This window comes from Oncorhynchus kisutch, linkage group LG6 (genome assembly GCF_002021735.2).
Source record: "Oncorhynchus kisutch isolate 150728-3 linkage group LG6, Okis_V2, whole genome shotgun sequence".
Classification (NCBI taxonomy): Eukaryota; Metazoa; Chordata; class Actinopteri; order Salmoniformes; family Salmonidae; genus Oncorhynchus; species Oncorhynchus kisutch.
Window position 1 is genome coordinate 14934469 of NC_034179.2, and position 27980 is coordinate 14962448.

General features: G+C 42.9%; 2 protein-coding genes across 3 annotated transcripts in view; one reads left to right on the forward strand and one right to left on the reverse strand.

The window, feature by feature from the left end:
* Positions 1 to 2118, forward strand: part of mtrex (Mtr4 exosome RNA helicase) — a 50593-nt gene extending 48475 nt beyond the window's left edge. The window contains exons 25-26 of the mRNA XM_020484864.2: positions 116 to 220; positions 1887 to 2118. Coding sequence (XP_020340453.2) covers positions 116 to 220; positions 1887 to 1939 — 158 coding nt within the window. The 3' untranslated portion in view covers positions 1940 to 2118. The remainder of the gene's footprint in view (positions 1 to 115; positions 221 to 1886) is intronic.
* On the reverse strand, positions 2002 to 27946 carry plpp1a (phospholipid phosphatase 1a). Of its 2 annotated transcripts, none has more exons than XM_020484866.2 (6): positions 27406 to 27946; positions 19599 to 19753; positions 13094 to 13377; positions 9745 to 9802; positions 4764 to 4940; positions 2002 to 3456 (listed from the first exon to the last, which is right to left on the reverse strand). In XM_020484866.2, exons 1-6 carry the CDS (start codon positions 27461 to 27463, stop codon positions 3337 to 3339), a joined length of 852 nt encoding a protein of 283 aa, XP_020340455.1. In that variant the 5' UTR covers positions 27464 to 27946; the 3' UTR covers positions 2002 to 3336. The 2 variants fall into 2 exon arrangements, with proteins under 2 accessions (XP_020340455.1, XP_020340456.1); XM_020484867.2 differs by lacking the exon at positions 19599 to 19753 and adding an exon at positions 15266 to 15417 and having other exon boundaries at positions 27406 to 27912.
* Between the last annotated feature and the right edge of the window lie 34 nt (positions 27947 to 27980).

The window sequence follows — 27980 nt, forward strand, 5'->3', positions numbered from 1 at the left end:
TCCCCCCCGTTCTGTCGGTCTTTAGTATATCCCCCCCGTTCTGTCGGTCTAAAGGGAGTATCATTCTGTCTCCCTGCGCTGAGTTGTCTGTTTGCATATTGATCCCTGTCTGTAGGTAGTATCATCCGCTGTATGCGTCGCCTGGAAGAACTGCTGCGTCAGATGTGTCAGGCAGCCAAGGCCATCGGCAACACCGAGCTGGAGAACAAGTTTGCAGATGGTAAGATCTGTTATGCACACTGGCTGACTCGATCCTCACACAGCTCAGAGAATTCAACTATAATCTCAACTAGTAGATCAAGTTTGCAGAGGGTAAATTTGTTCTGCCTACTTCCCTCTTGTAGCCTGCTTCCCAGACCCAGATTAAGCCTACTGGACGAGGAAGCATTCTCAACTGCAAATCTTGTTAAATGGCCTTTTAGATATTTTTGGCAAACTGGTCCTAAAACTTCCTCTGCAGTCTGTGGAGGTAACCCTCAGGCTCTCTGCAGTCTGTGGAGGTAACCCTCAGGCTCTCTGCAGTCTGTGGAGGTAACCCTCAGGCTCTCTGCAGTCTGTGGAGGTAACCCTCGGGCCCTCTGCAGTCTGTGGAGGTAACCCTCGGGCCCTCTGCAGTCTGTGGAGGTAACCCTCGGGCCCTCTGCAGTCTGTGGAGGTAACCCTCGGGCCCTCTGCAGTCTGTGGAGGTAACCCTCGGGCCCTCTGCAGTCTGTGGAGGTAACCCTCGGGCCCTCTGCAGTCTGTGGAGGTAACCCTCGGGCCCTCTGCAGTCTGTGGAGGTAACCCTCTGCAGTCTGTGGAGGTAACCCTCTGCAGTCTGTGGAGGTAACCCTCTGCAGTCTGTGGAGGTAACCCTCTGCAGTCTGTGGAGGTAACCCTCTGCAGTCTGTGGAGGTAACCCTCTGCAGTCTGTGGAGGTAACCCTCTGCAGTCTGTGGAGGTAACCCTCTGCAGTCTGTGGAGGTAACCCTCTGCAGTCTGTGGAGGTAACCCTCTGCAGTCTGTGGAGGTAACCCTCTGCAGTCTGTGGAGGTAACCCTCTGCAGTCTGTGGAGGTAACCCTCTGCAGTCTGTGGAGGTAACCCTCTGCAGTCTGTGGAGGTAACCCTCTGCAGTCTGTGGAGGTAACCCTCTGCAGTCTGTGGAGGTAACCCTCTGCAGTCTGTGGAGGTAACCCTCTGCAGTCTGGAGGTAACCCTCTGCAGTCTGTGGAGGTAACCCTCTGCAGTCTGTGGAGGTAACCCTCTGCAGTCTGTGGAGGTAACCCTCTGCAGTCTGTGGAGGTAACCCTCTGCAGTCTGTGGAGGTAACCCTCTGCAGTCTGTGGAGGTAACCCTCTGCAGTCTGTGGAGGTAACCCTCTGCAGTCTGTGGAGGTAACCCTCTGCAGTCTGTGGAGGTAACCCTCTGCAGTCTGTGGAGGTAACCCTCTGCAGTCTGTGGAGGTAACCCTCTGCAGTCTGTGGAGGTAACCCTCTGCAGTCTGTGGAGGTAACCCTCTGCAGTCTGTGGAGGTAACCCTCTGCAGTCTGTGGAGGTAACCCTCTGCAGTCTGTGGAGGTAACCCTCTGCAGTCTGTGGAGGTAACCCTCTGCAGTCTGTGGAGGTAACCCTCTGCAGTCTGTGGAGGTAACCCTCTGCAGTCTGTGGAGGTAACCCTCAGGTCTACTGTACACCAGGTTCTGTGTTAGGTTTTAGCCAGACACTTGGAAACTGAATTACTACAAACTTGTGCGTAACTTTGGACCCCAACAGTAACAAATCTCGAGTTGTATGGACCAGTTTGTTGTGAGGCACCCATTAGACTGTAATAATAGTCTTAGTCTATAGGTGTACATTGGCTTTAGCAAGTAAATAGTCATGTATTTCTTCTGTTTTTCCTTATAGGTATCACAAAAATCAAGAGGGATATTGTGTTTGCTGCTAGTCTATATCTGTAATTTGTTGTATTTTGTAAGAATAAGATTGTTTGTGTAATTTCATCATGATATCATCCAGACAATGTTTTTTATTTTTTTATTTGTATTCATGTTGATAAGCATGAAATGGCTTTTTTTCCTTCCAAAAAGTGCAACACATTTGTACATAGTTAACACAATTTTAATTAAAAAAGAACATCTGTAGTGATTTAACATATGGATGGATAAAAAAAAAGTCAGGTGTTTTGTCTTTTGTTGCTTCCGGTACAGATGCATTATACTAGTCTTGTTGGGATAGTCAGGTACAGATATATTATACTAGTCTTGTTGGGATAGTCAGGTACAGATATATTATACTAGTCTTGTTGGGATAGTCAGGTACAGATATATTATACTAGTCTTGTTGGGATAGTCAGGTACAGATATATTATATTAGTCTTGTTGGGATAGTCAGGTACAGATATATTATACTAGTCTTGTTGGGATAGTCAGGTACAGATATATTATACTAGTCTTGTTGGGATAGTCAGGTACAGATATATTATACTAGTCTTGTTGGGATAGTCAGGTACAGATATATTATATTAGTCTTGTTGGGATAGTCAGGTACAGATATATTATATTAGTCTTGTTGGGATAGTCAGGTACAGATGCATTATATTAGTCTTGTTGGGATAGTCAGGTACAGATGCATTATATTAGTCTTGTTGGGATAGTCAGGTACAGATATATTATACTAGTCTTGTTGGGATAGTCAGGTACAGATATATTATACTAGTCTTGTTGGGATAGTCAGGTACAGATATATTATATTAGTCTTGTTGGGATAGTCAGGTACAGATATATTATACTAGTCTTGTTGGGATAGTCAGGTACAGATATATTATACTAGTCTTGTTGGGATAGTCAGGTACAGATGCATTATATTAGTCTTGTTGGGATAGTCAGGTACAGATATATTATACTAGTCTTGTTGGGATAGTCAGGTACAGATATATTATACTAGTCTTGTTGGGATAGTCAGGTACAGATATATTATATTAGCCTTGTTGGGATAGTAACGATAATACAAAGGAAGCTATGATAGTAGCAGTCCAGCCAAGGCAACATGGGTGTGACTCAATGTCCAATAGGGAGCTAGGCTCCAGGTCATAGGTCAGAAATGCACAAAGCAGGGTTACATTCACAGGTTTGGCAACGCTCCAAATGGCACCCTATTTCCCTACATAGTACAGTACAGTTGACCAGAGCCCTATAGGCTATGCTATATAGGGAATAGGGGGCCATTTGGTACTTAAGCCTTTCTGTCCACCCCAGTGGTCTGTCCCTTAGTGGGGTATGATGCGCATGCAGTAAACACTTCCCCACTGGCTACACGCCATGTATGGTTCCGGATGGTTCCTCCTCTCCTTTATAGTTTAGTTGGGGCTGCTGTCGTAGTGGTTTCCGTTTGTGGGTGTCTCCTGCAGGGTGGTGTGGGGAATATCCTCCTTCTGAGGCTCAACCTTCTTCTTGAAGAAGTCTGACACGAAGAAGACCTGCAGCAGAAAAAGAGTGGTAGAGTAAGTGGAAGGAGAAGTGGGAGATTCCTAGGTCTACAGTGCCTTCGGAATGTATTGTAATGAAACAGCAGGGAGCCTGAGGTCCGGCGCGCTATCGACTGCCGCAAAAACAGCAGAATCGATTTACGCGCTTATAAACCCAGGGTCGTCACAGTATTCAGACCCCTTCACTTTTTCCACATTTTGTTATGTCATAGCCTTATTCTAAAATTGATTAAATAGTTTTTTCCCCACTCATCAATCTACACGGAACACCACATAATGGTAAAGCAAAAACAGGTTTTTAGACATTTATAAAAAATGAACTGAAATGACATTACTCAGTACTTTGAAGTACCCTTTGGCAGCGATTACAGCATCAAGTCTTGGGTAGGATGCTACAAGCTTGGCAACCTGTATTTGGTGAGTTTCTCGCATTCTCTGCAGATCCTCTCCAGCTCTGTCAAGTTGGATGGGGAGCATTGCTGCACAGCTATTTTCAGGTCTCTCCAGAGAGGTTCAATCGGGTCCAGTCCAGGTTCTGACTGGGCCACTCAAGGACATTCAGAGAAGCCACTCCTGTGTTGTCTTGGCTGTGTGCTTAGGGTCGTTGTCCTGTGTGAAGGTAAACCTTAGCCCCAGTCTGAGGTCCTGAATGCTCTGGAGCAGGTTTTCATTAATGGTCTTTCTGTACTTTTCTCCGTTCATCTTTCCCTCGATCCTGACTAGTCTCCCAGTCCCTGCTACTGAAAAACATTCCCAGAGCATGATGCTGTCACCACCATGTTTCACCTTAGGGGTGGTGCCAGGTTTCCTCCAGACGTGACACTTGGCATTCAGGCCAAAGAGCTCAATCTTGGTTTCATCAGACCAGAGAATCTTGTTCCTCATGGTCGGAAAGTCCTTTAGGTGCCTTTTGGCGAACTCCAAGTGGGCTGTCGTGTGCCTTTTACTGAGGAGTGGCTTCTGTCTGGCCACTCTACCATAAAGGCCTGATTGGTGGAGTGCTTCCTAAAAAGCTGTTTTCACTTTGTCATTATGGGGTATTGTGTGTAGATTGATGAAAAATAATCATAATTTAATCAATTTTAGATTAAGGCTGTAATGTAAAAAATGTGGAAAAACAAAGGGTCTGAATACGTTCCTGAATGCACTGTATAAGCCACTTTAATGCTACAGATCACAAGGTTTGGAAACCACCTCTGGGTGATAGATAGCAGAGAGTAAAACCAATTTCCATTGTAAAAAATGGACCAATCAAGTTATTATTTTGAACCAACACTGGTAGTGTTGTGGTTACTCACTACCAGTGTGGCCATGAGCACTCCCTGGATAAGGCCAACCAGGACGTCGCTCCAGTGGTGTTTGTAGTCAGACACACGAGACAGTCCGGTGTACACAGACGCCGCGATCAGGAAGAACTGTAGGGTTGGTCTCAGGAGTCTGGCCCACCCTGCCTGCAGCCTGGCCTGGATGTACAGCTGGGAGACACAGATTGAAATTAGTTGTTAGAATAAGGCCTTGTGGTTTTACAACTAACTTGTTTAGCCTGTAACTAATTTCCAGTTTAAGTCATGTTTATACCTGGTGCTAACACGTGGTTGTTGTCATCTGATTAAGATAATCCAATCTCTGATCAAGATTTGCCACGTCAACACTTGGCATAAAAATGTGTTTGTCTGCATTGTGACCAGATTTCATGGTCCCGCTGTAATGAAAATGATTAGATTTAAAATGAATAAATTCATACTATAATATATATATATTTTAAGACCATTATGGTCAATGGTGCCAGCTGTGAATTTAGATGACGGGATAATCATCATTTAAATGTTTTTATTGACCAGATCCATCTACACTATATTCAGACACAATGCATGCCTGGGTACTTTACACGTATTCTGACCTTGAACTTAAGCATGGTGGAAATGCCAGTACCAGAAAGCCACGCATTTGGGGTGAAGATCAAAGAAATTGAGGTGTGGCGGAGGCGTATATAGATACGCCGTATTCTTACCTTGAAACCGTAAGGTAGCGCTAACCTGCCTGTCGGAAAAAGTATGACTTCATTTTGTTTGTTAGAAATAACGCCATTCTCCATGCGCTGTAATTTATAAATTGATATGATGAGCTAGGTAAACCAGTAATCCGTTTGGATAAGGATAAATATAGGCTAATTGACCATTTGTTTTATCTATTTGACCTTGTTTGCCTGAGATGAATGTGAAGCCAGTCATGTGGGAGGAAACTGGAACGCATAACATGACAGGTAGTCCCATTCATGCCTCTTTCTCACAGTGAAGTAAGAAATGCTGTGCCATTATGCATGATTTTAATTGTATGGCCTAATAACTTGCAGTGATTACATTTGGATATCAAAGCAAAGAGTCTCGTCAAATATACCCTTTCAACTCTCTAGAATGTTCTAATCATTATGCCCCGACTTTTCCTGCCTCCTTCAATTTGTAGGCTATAGCCTATGATTACTATTATTTACTATTGGTAGCGACCGTAAATAATAAACACTTATATTTAAATGCCAAATAAGTGTTATTTCCCTTCCCTACATTTGTCTCATTCCATTGCGTCGTTTTGATTTTGCCTGCCGTTCTTTGTTTCCTCTATAAAGCCGTCATATCCTTGTGGCTGAGGGTGAAGTAGTAGTGGATACTATAGTATTTAATGAAGGCCAAACACAAATTGTAGTAACAATGAATTGGGACATGTATGCTTATTAAATCACGGCATAAGACTTGGCACTTCCATCACAGTTCTATGATCAGTGCGGGCAATTAGGGTATACTATTGTGTACTATTCTCCATATTATAATTGTGGGCTACAGTACTTCCAACGTTACCATTGATTAACTGAACGCGTTAACTTTAGGTAGGAATCAAACCACCTTTTTAATAACTGCCACAAACCTGGTTACACACCTCCATAGGGTAAGTCTGAATAACTACTGAGAAGTGCGTAGGATAGACATGAATTCCTTAAGTCTGAATCGCCCCCCCCCCCCAGGGCTTTTGATCGTCTACACCCGTCTACAAAATGTGGGCACAATCAGGGCAAAGGATGAATGTTAGCACCAGGTATAACCGGTTTAAATGGATTTACTACTATCTTGTTGGACGAGAATAAAATCCAAGGTTTGCTGTCCCAATACCCAACCTCAACACAAAACAGAAGGGTAAGGAGCAGCACACTGTCTGCTGCATAGCAGCGTTGCCAGAGCAATTGTAGTTTGAGGCTAGTTGTTGACATGCTTTAAACCTCTCTTGGGTTTCTACTTGAGTTTGTGTGTTTCTTTTGGGTGGGTCACAGTGCTGGCTAATTTAAGTCTGGTCTGGTTTTGTCGTTTAATGATGTTCGTGAGGAGCTGGTTTTGCCACTGTGTGCTCTGGTAATTATTTGTTTATGCAAACGTTCTGATGAGGGCCGCTGTGTGCCCTTGCATGCTCTCTTCTGTTTCCTTAAATCAGCACTGTGGCTGGGCTATTCTCTATTACCACTCTACATGGCAGATTCTCAACTGCTGGGTATATACATTCTGCACAGCCAAAACCTCCAAAAAGTATTATTTAACCAACCAATCAGCTTCCGTTAACAAGGCCTATAGCTTTTTGAATAAAGTTAAGGTATTAAAATGTCCAATTTAATATACAGGTTGAGATACGTGTGTCAAGTCTGTATCAGTTATCAAAACAAATCATCTACTGATCAATTTAGAGCCATTTCCATCATTTCCATCCAAAGGTGACTGACTGCTTATTGTCTACAAATCAGTGTACATGGTTGAAAAACGCTTCTATGGGACACATCTATGCTTGCCTCAGTAGTTCTCAATAATGGGTGTGTCTGGTCTATTCATTTAAATGACAAACAAACCAGCCACACTTCTTAAAATTGACTATGGGATTGTCATTGCCACTCCTTCAGTTTTGTCTGACGTAAACATAGTGATTTTACTGGTATGCAGGGATAGACCGGACACTGTTGGTCTCTTGTTTGACTTAACTTCCATTTAGACTTAACTTCCATTTAGTGCCACGGTGCTTCCATTTGCTGCAGTGAGTGTCCATACTTTAATGTGCCAGGACTTTGTCCCCACGACTATTTTTATGTGTCGTTCCTTACTGACGACCACAGTGTAATAAACCAAAAACTGTTCAAACAGGAACAGCCATTCATGAAGAGCTGTTGCTGGTGTGATCCTGGGTCATCCCGTACCTCACCACTGATAAGACAACTGGTTTAAACTGGGGTCATGTTCAGTAGTGCTTCCCGTTGCAAAACGTTTAATGGAAGATGACAGTTCTGTGCTCTAATTGGATATGTTAGTGTTTTCTCCCTATTGCACACACCCCTCTCTGACCCTGGTCACAGTACTAATGGGGAGGCCCAGTAGTGACATATAGGGGTTATGGTCATAAAGCTTGTCAGTCTTGCTCATAACTGAATTAAGTTTGGTTCCTGGAGGAGAGGGGGTAACAGCACAGGCTACCTCAGTCAATGTGCTGTTGTTAGAGCCTACAGTGTGTTAAAGCTATGCCCCCCGTGCCATTTTTATATTCATTTTGAAAGTTACTGTAGGTAATGAAAGGGTGTATTATAGATTGTGCGTGTTACTGTATCCCAGAGTAGAGGTCTATACGGGTCCACCCGAATACCCGCGCAGGTCCGGATCCAGAATTCAGGTCCTGAAGGCACAATAGTGCCTCTTCAACCTCAGGAGGCTGAAGAAATTTGTTTTGGCCCCTAAAACCCTCACACAAGTTTACAGATGCACAATTGAGAGCATCCTGTCGGGCTAAACCACCGCCTGGTACGGTAACTGGACCGCCCGCAACAGGGCTCTTCAGAGGGTGGTGCGGTCTTCCCAATGCATCACTGGGGTCACACTGCCTGCCCTCCAGGACACCTACATGACAGGAAGGCCAAAAGGGACATCAATCACCTGAGACACTGCCTGTTCACCCCGCTATCATCCAGAAGGTGAGGTCAGTACAGGTGCAGCAAAGCTGGGACCAAGAGACTGAAAAACAGTTCAAGGCCATCAGACTAAATAGCCATCACTAAGCCGGCTTCCACCCGGTTACAACCCTGCACTTTGGAGTCGTCTGCTTTCGAATCACTGGCCACTTTAGTGTTTGCATACTGCTTTACTCATCTCATGTATATACTATTCTATTCTACTGTATTTTAGTCAATGCCACTCCGACATTGCTCAATCTAATAGGCCCATATTTCAAGATGTGTGTATTTTTGTGAATTGTTAGATATTACCACACTGTTGGAGCTAGGAACACAAGTATTTCACTACACCCACAATAATATCTGCTAAATATGTGTATGTGCCCAATAACATTTAATTTGAATCCTGTTTCTAAGAACGCTCCAAATAAACCCTAGTGTTCTGTTGTGGTCAGGCGTCAGACCTCGCAGAAGATCTGCATAAAAATGTTCAAGTACTTTTCAGTTGAGCCGACACATGCAGTGTGTACCATGAATACAGTCTCCGTGGGAAGATTGCCTTTAATTGTCAATCGCGCTATAAAGTGGGTCTTCAGCACTACGGATTGAATAGAGCCCTAACACACACTACTATGTGGACCATTCAGAGCTGCCTAATGTAACGTTACACTGTGCACCCCAGTAAAGATCAACATGTACAAACCCCTCTAAATGTACCCCTGCACATTGACACGGTACCGGTACCCATTGGGAAAGGGACGTTTTGTTGCTTTGGTTTTTTTTGTAAATATTTTAACTGCATTGTTTAAGGGCTTTTAGTAAGCATTTCACTGTAAAGTCTACATCTGTTGTATTCAGCATTTCATGGTAAAGTCTACACCTGTTTGTATTCGGCTTGTGACAAATAAAATTAGATTTGAACACAGTGCACTGCATGTCATGTGCTGTAATGACCTTGAAGTAAACTCAGTTGGTCGCTAAGCAATAAGGCACAAGGGGGTGTGGTATATGGCCAATATACCATGGCTGAGGGCTGTTCTTTGGCACGACGCAACGTGGAGTACCTGGATACAGCCCTTAGCCGTAGTATATTGGCCATATACCACACACCCCCGAGATGACTTAGTTATTATAAACTGGTTACCAATGTAAATAGACATGTTGTCATACCCGTGGTATACGGTCTGATATACCATGGCTGTCAGCCAATCAGCATTCAGGGCTTGAACCACCCAGTTTATAATATTATACATGCCCTATCAGTGAGTGCACATATTGCCCTTTGAGGAAACCCCATAGTGGATACTTACTGCCAGGAACAGCATGCAGTACATGGAGAAGGAGGAATGGCCAGAGTAGAATGACAGCCTGCAACACAACAACAATGGCATCATGGGATTGCTGTGGGAAAAAACTCTGGGAAATAATTCAGCATCCACCTCAATCGGCTCTGTTGGTGATAGATAGATTATCCTATTGTTCCATTGAATAACATAACTGGCTAAACTGTGACACACCCTTTTCCGGGTGATAGGGTTGTGCTGGAGAGCGGGGAGAGACGTCCGTTGACGTCTATTATGGGTGGGGGGTGGGGGGGGGTGGATGTTGAGACAGTGTCAGGCAGCCTGGTCGATCGGGGCAGTTAGAGGTCCGCTAGCCTAGCTCACTCATCCGGGCCGGGTTTAGGGTCTTCCTGTTTACTTAAGCAGTGCTGCACTGCCCGCCCAGCAGATTACTGATAACCAGCGTCTGATATAAACACTGTGGAGAGTTGCAGGCCCACAGACACTAGTTACTGTTGAGATGGCCGCAGTGCTGATGTTGAGATAGCCGCAGTGCTGATGTGGACACTAGTTCGTGTTGAGATAGCCGCAGTGCTGATGTGGACACTAGTTCGTGTTGAGATAGCCGCAGTGCTGATGTGGACACTAGTTCGTGTTGAGATAGCCGCAGCGCTGATGTGGACACTAGTTCGTGTTGAGAGAAAGCCACAGTACTGAAGTGGATACTAGTTAGTGTTGGGAGAGTCAGTGTAACACTGATAAATAGGCTGGCTGCTTATCAGGGAAAATGTCTTAAGCACTTTCTCTGTACTTTAACCCTTCCACATCGATAAGTGTGGGAGTAAAGGCCAAACTTGAATAAAGAGGTAGGCCCATAGCCTCTCTGTAATAAACAGAGGTAGGCCCATAGCCTCTCTGTAATAAACAGAGGTAGGCCCATAGCCTCTCTGTAATAAACAGAGGTAGGCCCATAGCCTCTCTGTAATAAACAGAGGTAGGCCCATAGCCTCTCTGTAATAAACAGAGGTAGGCCCATAGCCTCTCTGTAATAAACAGAGGTAGGCCCATAGCCTCTGTAATAAACAGAGGTAGGCCCATAGCCTCTATTTCCTTTGACATTGTACTGGGAAGCCTGGGGTTGCCCTAAATACACTGGACTAGGAAGCTTGGGTTTACCTTGGCTTGTCTTTGTCTTGCAATTCTGCTACTGAACCGGTGGTGGGTCTGTCTGAGCTTGGACGTTCCTTCCGAGGTCTGCTCGGCCTCTCTGACCTGTCACTGAAAGTTTTTCTCCAAGCGTACGTGTTAATTATCAGCATGGTAAATTGTCAGTATCAGATGAGGCGCTAACCGAATTCTGTAAAACCAGGTCACTCTAAATTGAATCTGACAAGATTCGAACACCCTCCCTTGTTTACTCAAACTTACAGATGTACACAGGAGAGGAAGTCTGTCCTTATTTTAGTTTTGAAATCAACATCCAGGATTTTCTATTTCTAGAGAAACAAACAAGTTAGTTGTCGAGTGGTTGTTGGGCTGTCCCACCCTTAGACATACCTTATTGTTACTGGCTGTGGTGGGCGATAGTTAGCTAGCTAGTGGTCTGTCTCTATACAGACTTTCATTATGGCTGTGGTGTGAGACAGCTGCCTATCTGTAGACTGTCATTACCTCATGGTCATGTGGTGAACCTCCCATGTTAGCCAAGTATAACCTATACAGAGACTACCCTAATCTCTACCATGATCCTTGGGTGGGCTCTCCCAGTCTCTTGTGGCCACAGAAGGTCATATTTACCTGGGTGTGGCTCTGGTCTCCCATGGCAGCCCTTGCCTGATCGGGCCCGGCTTTCAGTGTTTTCTTTGGTATGGTAGTCATTAATAGAACAAACACCTGCCTGGTGGACCGAGTGAGTAGAGCAGGTCAGAATAACCTAGGGATCATCTTTCTGCAATGTTAGCATTTCCCTTAGGGACATGAGGCCCACCATCAGCCAGAGCCTTGGTTTGTGTATGTGTGTTATATAGGTAATCCTCTCTAATGGTTTACAGAGGATTTGGGACCTGACTCTGTCGTCCCTCACTGCTGTACTGTCCTCACTGGGTAAATAAAGATAATTAAATAGTGAGGTTGACTTACAACTCTCTTGGCTCCCTCTCTGTGTGATATCTGGCTGAACTTTTGTCTTCAGCCTTATCCACCAGAACAGTGGAATACTGAGCTCTCTCAACACTAACTAGTGTCCACTTCAGTACTGTGGCTCTCTCAACACTAACTAGTGTCCACTTCAGTACTGTGGCTCTCTCAACACTAACTAGTATCCACTTCAGTACTGTGGCTCTCTCAACACTAACTAGTGTCCACTTCAGTACTGTGGCTCTCTCAACACTAACTAGTGTCCACTTCAGTCCGTGGCTCTCTCAACACTAACTAGTGTCCACTTCAGTCCGTGGCTCTCTCAACACTAACTAGTGTCCACTTCAGTCCGTGGCTCTCTCAACACTAACTAGTGTCCACTTCAGTCCGTGGCTCTCTCAACACTAACTAGTGTCCACTTCAGTACTGTGGCTCTCTCAACACTAACTAGTGTCCACTTCAGTACTGTGGCTCTCTCAACACTAACTAGTGTCCACTTCAGTACTGTGGCTCTCTCAACACTAACTAGTGTCCACTTCAGTACTGTGGCTCTCTCAACACTAACTAGTGTCCACTTCAGTCCGTGGCTCTCTCAACACTAACTAGTGTCCACTTCAGTACTGTGGCTCTCTCAACACTAACTAGTGTCCACTTCAGTACTGTGGCTCTCTCAACACTAACGCAGCCTGAAACTTCAAAGTGTGGGCTTGCCTTCCTCAATGATCTCATGGTCAGCACTCAGCATATTATCTGACCATCATAAACAATACAACAGGATATTGTATTTCAGTTGATGGATGACGTCATAATTCAGTCAGTAGATTTGAAAGAAGCATCCCAGCCAGTCAAATAGTTTCCTACCCGTCCCTTTGATGTTTGCATATCTGCAAGGCATATGGTGGAAGCTCCACCGAGTCACTGTACGTACTACCTCAACTAACCGCTGCCCCTTCACATTGACTTTGTACCAGTACGCCCCTTTTATACATTTTTTTACTGCTCTTTAATTACTTGTTACTTTTATCTTATTCTTACCCATATTTTTTTTAAACTGCACTGTCAATTAGGGGCTTGTAAGTAAGCATTTCACTGTAAGGTCTACACCGGTTGTATTCGGCGCATGTGACTAATACAATTTTATTTGACTCTTCAGATCTGCTTGGAACACTGAAGCAATAGGGGGCCAAGGGGTAGTGGGTAAATTTGGCCCAATTGTCAGTTTCCCCTCAACAACACCCACCTGCCCTCATTGGCCAAGCGTGCGTCCCCTGTGCAGGTAAAGTCCTCTATGTAGGTGCCTGCCGTGCAGTTGATCAGCTTCCAGTCAGGCTTGCACACGTCCAGGAAGTGGGGTCGGAGCCGGCCAATCGAATACTTGGCGATGTCAGTGAGCGATTGGCTCATGGCCGCCCCAAACACGAATGTGCCGATGGCTTTGTAAACACGGGCCACATACATGTTGCTGAAAGAGGACTTTGATTTGATGCGTTTGAGATAGACCGAAAGGCACTCTCCAAAGACCATCTGTGAGGAAGGGAGGAGAGGAAGTAGACATGTCATGAGGTTAGGTCTCTCAATGTTCCCTCACAGCTTGGAGTTACAAGATTACTGTTACAGCTTGGAGTTACAAGATTACTGTTACACAAGAACTACAAGTCAGTCACTAAAATTACAGGAATTTCAAAAGGTCCAAGCTGTTTTATCTCAATATCAATTCATTTCAGGGTAACAAGTACCGTACTGTGATTGTTTGTAGTTAAAATGGTCAAAAAGAAACTAATAGCTTCTTAGCAGAGAACAATTTCTCAAGGAAAAATGTTGCTTAGACTGTCAGTGGTTTGAGTGGAGAGGGAAAACTGAAAACTAGCTGCTGTTGGCAGAGGTTTGGAACTCTTAATGGTCTATTAATAAATGTACTGCATGGTGATGTCACCATGGAAGGCCAAAGCTCCCTCCAATCAAAACAGGCTGACATTTCAGGTGGTCTTTTCAAACAGCTCTTACACTAAAAGGGCATTATAATTTATTACAATTTCACAATTATTCAAAACCTCAATGTGGAAATATAAAACACAGAAAAATCATGTTCTTGACTGCACTGACCCTTTAAGTAAAATAGACCCTTGCATTTTAGAGGAATGTCCATCTGAGTGACTATAAAGACCTAACAAGGATGTCCACTGAAAAACGTGTGTAAAGTCAAATGAGTAGATGTTTTTAAACAGGGAAAACAAACACACTGGTGCATCACAATACAGCTTCTGAGTCACACCTGAGCAGTCAAACTGAACCTGTTCCTTTAGAAGATATAGCTATTTGTGGTCAGATGTGTGTCAACAGTAGAAACTATTTTGAGACCATGTTGAATGTAAAACATACATCATGGAATCATTGTGGGTGGGTTGGGGGTCTTTTTTAAATTGTGTGTTCTTGTAAATAAGCGGATGTGGTTATTATAACTGTCTGGCTCACACCTCTCTACCACTGAGGGACAATGGACCTGAAAGCATGAGAGGTTATTTGGAAGTGTGTTTACATTCCCCTATCTGGAAATAGGCCTAAAACTACCATCTGAACATACGCTTACTGCTGTACTGTCAAGGGGGTGGTGTTGTCCTGGTAACGGTTTCTGTTTAACTTAAAGCCCAACTGTTCAAACTTTTAGGGTAATTCCAGGTCATTCATGACATGTAAATGAGTTACATCCAGTGTGAGGGTTTACTGGAAATGTGTGCAGACCATGAGGTGAATTTATGTACATTTAATGGAACAAAAAAAAGCTTTTTTGAATGAGTGCTGCAAAACCTGTTCTAAGACTTGATAACAGCCACAACAGGGCTCATCTAAAGTGCCTCATCTCAGAGTAGGAGTGCTGATGTAGGATCAGTTTTGTTTTGATGAATAATATGTGGACAGGGGGGACCTGATCCTAGATCAGCACTCCTACTCCGACGCTTTATGAATATGATATTTACTAAGACAGTCAGTGGAATACTGGCCAAGAGTCAAGCGGGAGATCTCTGAGGGAGGGACAGTTTGGCTATTCCTATTGTATCGTTCAGATGGAGACTATGAGTAGGCTTATGGAGAGGCCTTTGTTTCAGTGACTTTAAAGGTCAACCGCCATGGTCTGATATATTTGTGGTCTGTGAGTACACAGAAGTAACTAACACAGGTTGAGGTTTGATTTTTCGTGATACTCTAAAATAGGAAGTTCTTACTACTCTGTTTACATGCGCCATCTTTGGTTGATTTAGTTATTTTTAATAGTGTTATTATTAGACAATACAATTAATGAAGCAAGCCGTTAAACTAGACATACAAGTAATTTGTGTATGTATGTATAGCCTAAATGGATTAAGCACAAAATGGCAAAGGAAGAGAAAGAAGTTAACATAACAGGTGCACTTACAGTGAGTACTGTGACTGGTATCATAACTCCACCTAACAACTCATAGGATATGGTGTCTTCTTTTAGAGGGTACTTGATCGAATCATCGTTACAGAAAAATCCCCGTTTGAAGGGATTGTGTAGCGGTGTGAGTATTGCGAACGGGAGTCCAGCTAGCAAAATGAAAGAGAACAGGAGGAACAGGTTAGGAGAGTAGATTCTGAACACCTTGTTATCCTGCACCCACATACACCCGTCTAACACTGGGCAGAAGAGAGCATTCGGAGAGGAAAGTCCCGACCAGCCAAGACATACACTGTAGTGATCTTGTATGGCTCAGTTGGTAGAGCACGGCTCTTGCATTGCCAGGTTTGTGGGTTTGAGTCCCGGGGCCACCCATATGTAAAACGTGTGCAAGCATGACTAAAAGTCACTTTAGATAAAAGCATCTGCAAGTAGATATTTCAACATTGCAGGCTGTCAGGAACAGGAGGAATGGAAAAACAACATGGTAGCTAAAGAGTTGTCATGGGAACTAACACTACTCTCTCCCCTGGCGAAGAGAAGGTGTTAGTGGAAGAACCAACTAAGCCCAAATTATCCTCCCTCTCCACCACCCTAAACTTTCACAGCTGTTTCATGCTTGAGTGCAATGGACATGCAATCCACAAGTAGGCCTAGACCAGCAATAGTGTTCTCTCTCTTCTCTCGAAATTCAATTCAAGGGGCTTTATTGGCATGGGAAACAAATGTTTACATTGCCAAAGCAAGTGAAATCTCTCTCTCTGTTCCTCTTTCTCTCTCCCTGCGTTCCTTAAAGCACAGTGGGTCATCATGTTTGAAGTAACTGGAATGCTTTTTCAGGAAGATGTTAGTTACATTAGAAACTTCAGGAAGATGTTAGTTACATTAGAAACTTCAGGAAGATGTTAGTTACATTAGAAACGTCCAAATAGTTTCCCACTACATACAGTAGGGAAACGGTATACTTCAAACGTGCTGTGGAAGCAATCATTAGTAATTCGTAATAAACACAAAACCATCGTTTTTAAAACGTCAAATCGCACACTGCAAGCTTTGACACACATTGATCCAAGGAAAGTAGAAGCAGGATGTGTAAAAAGGTTAGTTGAGCTTAGTTCACATTAGTATGCAAATCATTTCCATAGCTGAATAAAGGGGTGATATTTTTTAACATTATCATGGTCAGATCATACTACTGACATCAATAAGGACCCCAGCACAGTCTGGCTGTCAAGGACAGAGAGGAGAAACTGGTCCCACACAGACTCTCAGGCGATAGATTCACTCAGTAGCCAGACCCCTTTTCTCTGTTCTGCTGAAAGCTGCATTGTGAAGCACCACAGTTTGAAATGTTGCCACGGCAACAGGTTGATGTATAGAGAAATAAATCAGTTGGTCTGGTCCAGGGGACTGGAGTTGAGATGTAAGTGTTGTGTATGGGACTCCAGTGAATTATAATGGAATAGACATAGTTTATGAAAAACAAAAGTCTAGTGTGTGTTTTAAGGTTTTCATCACAGTAAAGAATTTAGAAGACCAGGAAGAGGAATCAGTCACCAACACTACACGCACACCAGCTCACCTTCTGACCGTAACACAGGATAGTAGACAATAGCTAGTAGTAGACATGCTTTCCTAACTAACACACAAAGGGAACAGTGTGCCAACACTTCTGTCTCTGTCATTCTTCAAATAGAATCTGTATCAAGTGTTCCAGGAAAGTGTTCCAGTTCTTTTTGGACAGAGAATGTAACCTGTGTTTGTTCCAAAGCCTATCAGCAGGAACCTCAATAACAGACATGTCAATTTCATTTAATCTAATTTCTGGTAGAATCAATCATTTATGAATGCATCTATGGCCCAAGTCAGAATAAGTGATATGTAATAAATCATGTTTGAATGGCCTAGTTAACAGGGTAACAAAATAAACAGCTTGACTATAGGGTTGCTAGGTCTTTTCAGGTTCTCTGAACTCATGCTCTGTGATATTCAACCCCAGAACACCCCTTCTGGGAGTGGCCAAACTTACACCAGGACTTCCTACTTCCTGATCGGTTGGACTCTAAAGGCCTTACTATTAACACCTGAGAAGCTTTCACAACACAAGCTTCAGAAGTGACTGAAATGACATGCGGATATCAGGATATGTGTGAATGAAATACTCTATAGGGGTGGCTGAAATGACATGCGGATATCAGGATATGTGTGAATGAAATACTCTATAGGGGTGGCTGAAATGACGTGTCAAAATAAAATGGGGATATGTGAAAGGGGAATGGGGACACTTTGTGGACTGGGCATCCTCTTGAGTTAACCCTTACCCGGTCGGCAAATCTGGTTGAAATATCATTCCAATCAGTTTATATGGTTGTAATCTGGTTAAAATAACATTACATTATACCCTGATGAAGACAGCTTGTCTGTCAACGTTGAATATTAGGTTATTCAATTATTGCACCTGAGCTTCTAGAGTGTGCGGCTCTCCTTTAATTTTTCAAGTGTTCTACTCTGCTAGCCAGCACCTCTCCTAAACAGGTGTTCTACTCTGCTAGCCAGCACCTCTCCTAAACAGGTGTTCTACTCTGCTAGCCAGCACCTCTCCTTAACAGGTGTTCTACTCCGCTAGCCAGCACCTCTCCTAAACAGGTGTTCTACTCCACTAGCCAGCACCTCTCCTAAACAGGTGTTCTACTCCACTAGCCAGCACCTCTCCTAAACAGGTGTTCTACTCCACTAGCCAGCACCTCTCCTAAACAGGTGTTCTACTCCGCTAGCCAGCACCTCTCCTAAACAGGTGTTCTACTCCACTAGCCAGCACCTCTCCTAAACAGGTGTTCTACTCCACTAGCCAGCACCTCTCCTAAACAGGTGTTCTACTCCACTAGCCAGCACCTCTCCTAAACAGGTGTTCTACTCCGCTAGCCAGCACCTCTCCTAAACAGGTGTTCTACTCCACTAGCCAGCACCTCTCCTAAACAGGTGTTCTACTCCGCTAGCCAGCACCTCTCCTAAACAGGTGTTCTACTCTGCTAGCCAGCACCTCGCCTTAACAGGTGTTCTACTCTGCTAGCCAGCACCTCTCCTTAACAGGTGTTCTACTCCGCTAGCCAGCACCTCGCCTTAACAGGTGTTCTACTCCGCTAGCCAGCACCTCGCCTTAACAGGTGTTCTACTCCGCTAGCCAGCACCTCTCCTAAACAGGTGTTCTACTCCACTAGCCAGCACCTCTCCTAAACAGGTGTTCTACTCCACTAGCCAGCACCTCTCCTAAACAGGTGTTCTACTCCACTAGCCAGCACCTCTCCTAAACAGGTGTTCTACTCCGCTAGCCAGCACCTCTCCTAAACAGGTGTTCTACTCTGCTAGCCAGCACCTCGCCTTAACAGGTGTTCTACTCTGCTAGCCAGCACCTCTCCTTAACAGGTGTTCTACTCCGCTAGCCAGCACCTCGCCTTAACAGGTGTTCTACTCCGCTAGCCAGCACCTCGCCTTAACAGGTGTTCTACTCCGCTAGCCAGCACCTCTCCTAAACAGGTGTTCTACTCCACTAGCCAGCACCTCTCCTAAACAGGTGTTCTACTCCACTAGCCAGCACCTCTCCTAAACAGGTGTTCTACTCCACTAGCCAGCACCTCTCCTAAACAGGTGTTCTACTCCGCTAGCCAGCACCTCTCCTAAACAGGTGTTCTACTCTGCTAGCCAGCACCTCGCCTTAACAGGTGTTCTACTCTGCTAGCCAGCACCTTGCCTTAACAGGTGTGCGCTTCTTTCGCCTCCACACTGAAATAACATTACAATCAGTTTATACGGTTATAAGCTGGTTAAGGTAACATAATTACAAACGGTTTATATGGTTATAAACTGGTTGAAATAATAATGGGGCGGCAGGTAGCGTAGTGGTTAGAGGGTTGGGGCTGTAACTGAAAAGGTTGCTGGATCGAATCCCCGGGCGGTTTATATGGTTATAAGCTGGTTGAAATATCATCAATCTGTTTACATGGTTGTAATCTGGTTGTAGTGGCATCGTATCAATTTGTTTTGCTTACTGGGTATGGCCTTGTTGAATTGAACTCTTTGGTTCTGACACCTAAGCTCTATGGACATCCTCCCTAAAGTTGAAGCCTTACATCATGACCAGGTGTTTAACAAAATGGAACACTGTGTATGGTATCAAAAGTTAACTGTCAATTTGGATAGAACGGCTGCCTGTTTATTAGTTAGTGTAGTACTGTAGCTGTCCATTATAATGTACTCTAAGCCAGCTGTTCAATATTTGGTTAGAAAAATGTAAGAAATATTTTGTTTTGTCAACTCTTCCATTGTTACTTACAGAGCAAATGGGCAAAGTGAAGCCCACACCGTAGAGCACATTGGAGGTGACTGTGCTGGTGTGGAAGGGGTAGCTGATGCTGTCATCGTTACAGAAAAAGCCCCTCTGATAGGGCTTGATTTGGCCCAATTTAAGGGCTGCCAGGGGCAGTCCCGCTGTGGATGGAGAGAGGAAGTTAAGGGGTTAACTTTGTAACAATAGTATTGTGTCTTGCAGCAGGGACACTTGACAGCAGCAACACCACAGTGTCTACCATGCTACTACAGTACCAGCACGTGTTTGTAATGATGCGGAGATGTTAATATTCAACCAGAGACTTCAGACTCAGAGCAGTGTTTCCTCTATAATTGTACAGGCGGGGCATGCATCCCTGCCTAGCTGTCTTGTCCCCTGTCCAGGTGTGGAATTGGAAAAAGTCACTCGTGGAACTGAATTTACTTTAAAGAACTCACACATTCCACCCCAATTCTATTCTTTCCCTGACCTGAAATTGTTTGGTTTCTATTCATTTTTTCCAGAAATGCTGGTTGGATGATTACCAGATTTCCTGCTTATTCACTCATAATTCCAGGAATCTCCAGGATTTCTGAAAAACTAGGGAGTTTAAGGAAACGTACCAGAATTTTGCAACCCTACTCTAAGGGAACGATTGTTTCAGAGAGGAATGTTTTAGAGACTGGTCTGGGACCAATCCGTCACTAGCTATGAGAATGAGTTCCCAAGGGAGGCCCTTCAGTAAATGCTCCAGTTGAATGACAACATAGCATCAAAAGAAACAGTTCAACAACAATGACATCACCGGACGGAATATATGATGAAATGACAACATAATGACCGTTTTTTTCACAGCATAGTGGATTCTTGAAAGATTGTACAATCTCTTTGGGAAATCGGTGCTGTAGTGCAATTGGTGAGTAGTAGCTCATTACTCTATGGATCCAAACGGTAAAGACCGGTTGATAGTGTATCATAAATAATAGGTTGTGACCGTTCAATGTCGGAGTTGAATGTGTCTGTTCTCTGGCTCCCTGTCCGTTCAGCCTTTTGTTATTGCTGGGGAAAGGCATGCTGGGAAAACGGCACAGCCTTTTTATTCTGGTTCAAGTTGAAGCCAGAAGCATGAGGCCCCTCTTCCCCTGAGGGACAGAGTGGAGGTCTGTGTTGCTCAACTGTCACACTACATCCTCAAACTCATACACTCAGCATGTAAACGCTCTGCCGTACTCAGCATGTAAACGCTCTGCCGTACTCAGCATGTAAACGCTCTGCCGTACTCAGCATGTAAACGCTCTCTCTCAATTCAATTCAAGGGCTTTTATTGGCATGGGAAACATATGTTAACATTGCCAAAGCAAGTGAAGTAGATAATTTTTATTGTTTCTCTCACTTTTGTATATTAACAGTGAACATTACACTCAGAAGTTCCAAAATAATAAAGACGTTACAAATGTCATGTGTATATATACAGTGTTGTAACGATGTACAAATGGTTAAAGTACAAAGGGGAAAATAAATAAACATAAATATGGGTTGTATTTACAATGGTGTTTGTTATTCACTGGTTGCCCTTGTGGCAACAGGTCACAAATATTGCTGCTGTGATGGCACACTGTGTAATCTGAGGGAAATAGGTATCTCTAATATGGTCATACATTTGGCAATAGGTTAGGAAGTGCAACTCAGTTTCCACCTCCTTTTGTGGTCAGTGTGCACATTGCCTGTCTTCTCTTGAGAGCCAGGTCTGGCTACGGCAGCCTTTATCAATAGCAAGGCCATGCTTACTGAGTCTGTACATAGTCAAAGCTTTCCTTAAGTTTGGGTCAGTCACAGTGGTCAGGTATTTTGCCACTGTGTAGTCTCTGTTTAGGGCCAATAGCATTCTAGTTTGCGCTGTTTTTGTTCATTAATTAATTATCTTTTTGTTTTCTCATGATTTGGTTGGGTCTAATTGTGTTGCTGTCCTGGGGCTCTGTGGGGTCTGTCTGTGTTTGTGAACAGAGTCCAAGGACCAGCTTGCTTAGGGGACTCTTCTCCAGGTTAATCTCTCTGTAGGTGAGAGATTTGTTTTGGAAGGTTTGGGAATCGCTTCCTTTTAGATGGTTGTAGAATTTAACGTCTCTTTTCTGGATTTTGATAATTAGTGGGTATCGGATTGATCCTTAAATTGAACGCAAAGGATATTTTTGCAGAATTCGGCATTCAGAGTCTCAATTTGGTGTTTGTCCCATTTTGTGAATTCTTGGTTGGTGAGGGGACCCCATACCTCACTTCCATAAAGGGCAATGGGTTCTATAACTGATTCAAGTATTTTTTGCCAGATCCTAATTGGTATGTCGAATTTTATGTTCCTTTTGATGGCATAGAGGGCCCTTCCTGGCTTTGTCTTTCAGCTCGTTCACAGCTATGTGGAAGTTACTTGTGGCACTGATGTTTAGGCCATGGATTTTATAGTGTCATATTTTTTCCCCCAAACACCACTTTCCATCCATTTGTATAGCAGACCCTCATGCCAAATTGGGTCAAAGGTTTTTTGAAATCAACAAAGCAGGAGAAGATTTTGCCTATTGTTTGTCAATTAGGGTTTGCAGGGTGAACACGGTCTGTTGTACGGTAATTTGGTAAAAAGCTAATTTGACATTTGCTCAGTACATTGTTTTCACTGAGGAAATGTACGAGTCTGCTGTTAATGATAATGCAGAGGATTTTCCCAAAGTTGCTGTTGACGCATATCCCACGGTAGTTACTGTGGTCAAATTTGTCTCCACTTTTGTGGATTAGGGTGATCAGTCCTTGGTTCCAAATATTGGGGAAGAAACCAGAGCTGTGGATGATGTTAAGAGTTTAAGTATAGCCAATTGGAATTTGTCATCTGTATATTTTATCGTTTCATTGAGGATACCATCAACACCACAGGCCTTTTTGGGTTGGAGGGTTTGTACTTAGTCCTGTAGTTCATTCAATGTAATTGGAGAATTCAGTGTGTTCCGGTAGTCTTAAATAGTTGATTCTAAGATTTGTATTTGATCAGGTATATGTTTTTGCTGTTTGTTCTTTGTTATAGGGCCAAACAGATTGGAGAAGTGGTTTACCCATACATCTCCATTTTGGATAGAACTCTTCGTGTTGTTTGTTTAGTGTTTTCCAATTTTCCCAGAAGTGGTTAGTCTATTGATTCTTCAATTACATTGAGCTGATTTCTCACGTGCTGTTCCTTCTTTTTCCATAGTGTATTTCTGTACTGGAAGGTGTAGGCTCAGGTTTTCTGGGTCTCTATGTTTATGGTAGGATAGGTTTTTCAATTTCTTTTAGGTTTTTGCATTTATCAAACCATTTGTCATAGTTGTTCATTTTGTGGTTCTGTTTGACATTTTTAGATTTGATAGGGAAGCTGAGGTCAAATATACTGCTTAGGTTCTCTCTCTCTCCAAAGAGGACAGGAGAGGACACACAGGAGAAGCTGGTCATGGTTAAGCTTCAGTGCAAATAGCTCAGAGATATCCATTCACCAAAACACTTCAAATAGTAGGATCTTTATGGACATTGGTTATCTCAATCACATTCAAAATGTCAGAAACATTTCAAAGGGTCTGCTATACTGTATAATGTGTTTCAGTTACTTTGTTGTCAGTGGACGTTCCGAGATAGAACACCACACAGACATGCAGCAGACAGTCATGGTATTCACATTAAGGTTTCTGGCAACCAGCAGAGTAAATGCGGAACCATTGCTTGACAGGGGGTGCGGAACCATTGCTTGACAGGGGGTGCGGAACCATTGCTTGACACGGAGTGTGGGATTTCTTTTGAAGCCTAATTTAGATATGTTTATCATTTCTGATATTTTGGTAGGCTATTTGTTAGTCAACTTGTCTATAATTAGATACATGAAGCTTCTCTTGTCATTACTGCCCTACAAGACTACATAAACCATTTCTCACCAGAATGTCATAAATCGATGAAGGTTTCAATCTAGTTGACATCGGTAAAGTTCTCTTTTATCTCTGCTTCTATCATGCAGCAGACATTTTAGGGACCAGGGATAACAAACAAAAAGCTTGACAATAACAGGAAAGATTTTAGGGGAATTAAAAGCTGTGAAAACGACCCAACATGATCCTAAAAAATATTTTAGTTCGACTTGGATGTGTATTTATGTCAAACCTATGGACAAAAATAGTCTTGTTCATGCATCTAGCTACCATCCTGACGCTTTGAAGAGAGGCTTTCCATACAGCCAATTCTTACGCATCAGACGTATCTACACCCGAGACATGGACTTTGTCATCGAATCAAATAAACATTACTTGAATTTCCTCAGAGGCCTGCAGTTGAGGACATGTTCAGATCTGACACATTACAAGTGATCTTAAGTTCTGTGCCATTGACCATGTTTCCCAAGCCCCAGATGCCACGATATGAATGAACGTCTTCTCCAGAGTGAAGCCCGATGGATCTTCTATCTGAAAACTCTACACCCCCAAGGCTTAAATTAGTAATTGAACCTTGTAATGTTGTGTCTGGATGCACCAGCAGTCCCCCGCCTGCCCTCTTTGAGCTGTACACCAGAGTACTGTACCGATAAATTTTTCTAAAATGTTTTTACGATAACGCTATTTAGCCTATAACGTTGTTTTACTTCAATCGTATGTTAACATTTGAATTGTGATTTTTGTATATTTCTCTACATATTCTCTGTTCATATATACTTTTGACTCCCCATTCGCTAGTATCTAATGAAATAGATGTTTGCACCTGCTGCGCTACACAGTGTCTACTGAAGTCTCTTATTTGCTCTTTTTAATTTTAGTTTTTTAATAAAAACTGTTACCCTGTGTATTCTTTTGAGCGTGGATTAAACTGACTATAATATTTTTGTATCTCGGCCTCTGTGTTTTTCCTTTTCATGGTTTGAGTGGGAGTACCTTTTGAACTCTATCATTTCCGACCTTTTGGTCGGCTATTTTTTAGCTCTCAAACAGTTCTCAGCGGTTACACATTCGCCCACAGTTGGTTCCAAGTGAACGACAATTCCCGAAACTGTATTTTAACATTAAGAAACATCAATAATCATTGCTTTCAAACCGGTTTTCGAAACATATGGCCCTTATCTTTCATATCAGTGAGAAATAATCTTTCAAATAAAAAATACACTTACTGTAGCAGTTTTGCACAGAACCACAAACTGTGTGACTCCAGTTGCAAACTACACCTCCTCCCCAGTTACGCTTACACACATTGTGTATACTTACTCCTTAATCACCACTGATGAGTATAAAAGTACTGTAGTTGAGGTATACACCGTTTCAATTAAGGCTGATGGAACAAATTAGAATGTTTAGCTTAATGTTGCTAAACTAATATGTCTTCACATTTTAAAACGCAGCAATGTGCATACAGAGGTAAACTCAAATGTTCCAAAATGCAATATGCGGGGAAAAAAACGTTCTAAATGCACACCGCACATGAGGTTTCATGGACAGAGATGGAAATATCCATTAGAAATATGACTGCATTTGACCCTTGCCTGTTTCTGGACTTTGTACCTGCCTGCCTGACCATTCTGCCTGCCTTTATTTCACCTTTATTTAAACAGGTTGGCCAGTTGAGAACAAGTTCTCATTTACAACTGCGACCTGACCAAGATGATTAAACATTGTAAGACTCCAACCATCTGCCTCCTGTGTCTCGTCTTGTGCCTTGATAACTAGACAATGAAAGAAAGTGGAATGGTCAGGAGAGCACATACGAGGACGTGTTTATAAAATATTTCCCTCAATTTGCCTCGGATTTTGGCTAATATGAAGTTAAACATCCAGGTTTCAAACAATTGAGGAACTGGAAAAATATAGTGATAATGATAGACCTAACCATCTTCTGGTAGATGGAAAGGATTTCCCCAAAAAGTCTAAATTAAACATCAACTAGCTACAAGGTAGCCTACCTGGCAAAATTACATGATTATTTGCATAAATTCAGTGGCCAATTGTTCTGCAAAGTAGGTGCTTGGCACTTTGCACATGAATTAAAGGGTAACCACACTCAAATCAAAATGGTATTGTTTTTTTCCCAGACCACAAGAGATCTTCTGATGTGGTGTAAGCATTGTTGTGGACTTAGAACATCCAATGTTGTTTTAATGTAAATAAATTCAAAATAGTGACAGTGGGAAAACATGGGAAAAAAATCTGAGACTTGTGAAATTCAGACTCAGTTGACAGCCTCATTATCTATTTCAATATCAGGTCTACTATTAGCCTACTTGCACAGTACAGCTTGGGTTGGCCTGACTGTGAAAGACCAATATGTGATTAAACATTTTAGGCCATTCAGAGTACATGTCACTGTTTCTCATAGAATTTCACACAGGGCACATTTCCTTTGCCGGATGGGCCGTTTGGGAATTTGGGGCAAAATTCAAGTACAGTGCCTTGCAAAAGTATTCATCCCCCTTGGTGTTTTTCCTATTTGGTTGCATTACAACCTGTAATTAAATAGATTTTTATTTGTATTTCATGTAATGGACATTCACAAAAGAGTCCAAATTGGTGAAGTGAAATCTAAAAAATAAAAACCTGAAAAGTGGTGTATTCACCCCCTTTGCTATGAAGCCCCTAAATAAGATCTGGAGGTAATTGGTTGCACCAGAAGTCACATTATTAGTTCAATAAAGTCCATGTGTGTGCAATCTAAGTGTCACATGATCTGTCACATGATCTCAGTTCTGAAAGGCCCCCCAGAGTCTGCAGCACCACTAAGCAAGGGGCACCACCAAGCAAGCGGCACCATGAAGACCAAGGAGCTCTCCAAACAGGTCAGGGACAAAGTTGTGGAGAAGTACAGATCAGGGTTGGGTTATAAAAAATATCAGAAACTTTGAACATCCCACGGAGCACCATTAAATCCATTATTTTAAAAAATGGAAAGAATATGGCACCACAACAAACCTGCCACTGTCACTGAGTCTGAAGGTAGGTCTTGAAATACCTCCACAGGGACACCTCCAATTGACTCATAAGGTCAATTAGCCTATCAAAAGCTTCTAAAACCATGACATAATTTTCTGGAATTTTCCAAGCTGTTTAATTAAAGGCCCAGTCAACTTAGTGTATATGAACTTCTGACCCACTGGAATTGTGATAGAATTTCACTTATAATTCACTGTCTTAAACAATTGTTGGAAAAATTACTTGTCATGCACAAAGGATATGTCCTAACCGACTTGCCAAAACTATAGTTTGTAATAAGAAATTGGTGGAGTGGTTTTAATGACTCCAACCTAAGTGTATGTAAACTTCCGACTTCAACTGTATCTCTAGTATTTACTATATGTTCTGAGAAAACCATAGAATCCACTTTCAACACACACCTATGAAGGTATCGGTAGTTGCATCTGGTAGACACACATCTAGACATTTGATGAAGGGTTTGTATTTTTAGTATGCTATCACCCCAAACCATATGTCATGACTGAGGAAGCTCTATCTAGTAGAGAGACACTGAGTGTGAAATCAGTTCCAAGTTCCAGCACCCCGTGAAAATTCGGAATTAAAACGAACAATTAATTTTTAAAAAACATTTTCCCCACAAACTGCTTTGGTCACACAACTTGTTTTGGTGTTAATTAGCCTCATTATCAAATGATCAACTTCTTCTCGAAAGATTCAACCTCGTTTGACCAATAAGCAACATATAACCACTCCCTCGATAGCCTATACACGTGACAGCGATTGTCAAATATTATGTAAATAAGGTTAACTCATTACAATATAACTTTATAATAAGCAAGTCATAGCAAGCAGATACATACCGAGAATTAGACAGGCGATGTCAAGCAGAATAAAAGGAATCCCTCTCGTCTCGAACATTTTTACGGTTTCTCCTCAGCTCGTTGACACAGATGATCCTTAGACGACTCGTGTTGTCGTCGTATCCTTGAAAGCGTAGTAGCCAAGTAACCGTAGATCTGATTAGACTAAACCTAAACAATACTTCGACCTAAAAATTATATTAGAAACCGTCAATTGAGAAGCCTTTGAATGGCGACAGACAGTGTAAATGCCGTAAATTGACACAGAATGATCGTGCGCATGGAATCGTCGTGCGCATCGAAATTCTAATTACCGCGGCCTAGTAAATTAGACAGTCCTTTGCGTATCATTTAAAATCGGTTGGCAGAGCCGACGGTGAAGGCTATAATGTAGAGGTCTGTATACTCTGTAGTCTACCAGACTGCTCAAAGAGCCATGAGCACAGTGGGGTTTCGTTATGGCAGCTGGCGAAGAGGATGGACAGAAGAGACTATCGCCTGCCAGCACAATAGAATATGACATCACGGATAACGTCTAATTTACCTTTCGCTCCGCCTACTCTAGGCCTACTCCC

Coding starts and splice junctions, on each gene's coding strand:
- plpp1a (XM_020484866.2), bottom strand. CDS start 27,463: ATGTTCGAGACGAGAGGGATTCCTTTTATTCTGCTTGACATCGCCTGT. Junction 13,378..19,598: donor TCACTTTGCCCATTTGCTCT/GTAAGTAACAAT, acceptor CCTTCCTCACAG/ATGGTCTTTGGAGAGTGCCT. Junction 3,457..4,763: donor TGCTCATGGCCACACTGGTA/GTGAGTAACCAC, acceptor TTTCTGCTGCAG/GTCTTCTTCGTGTCAGACTT.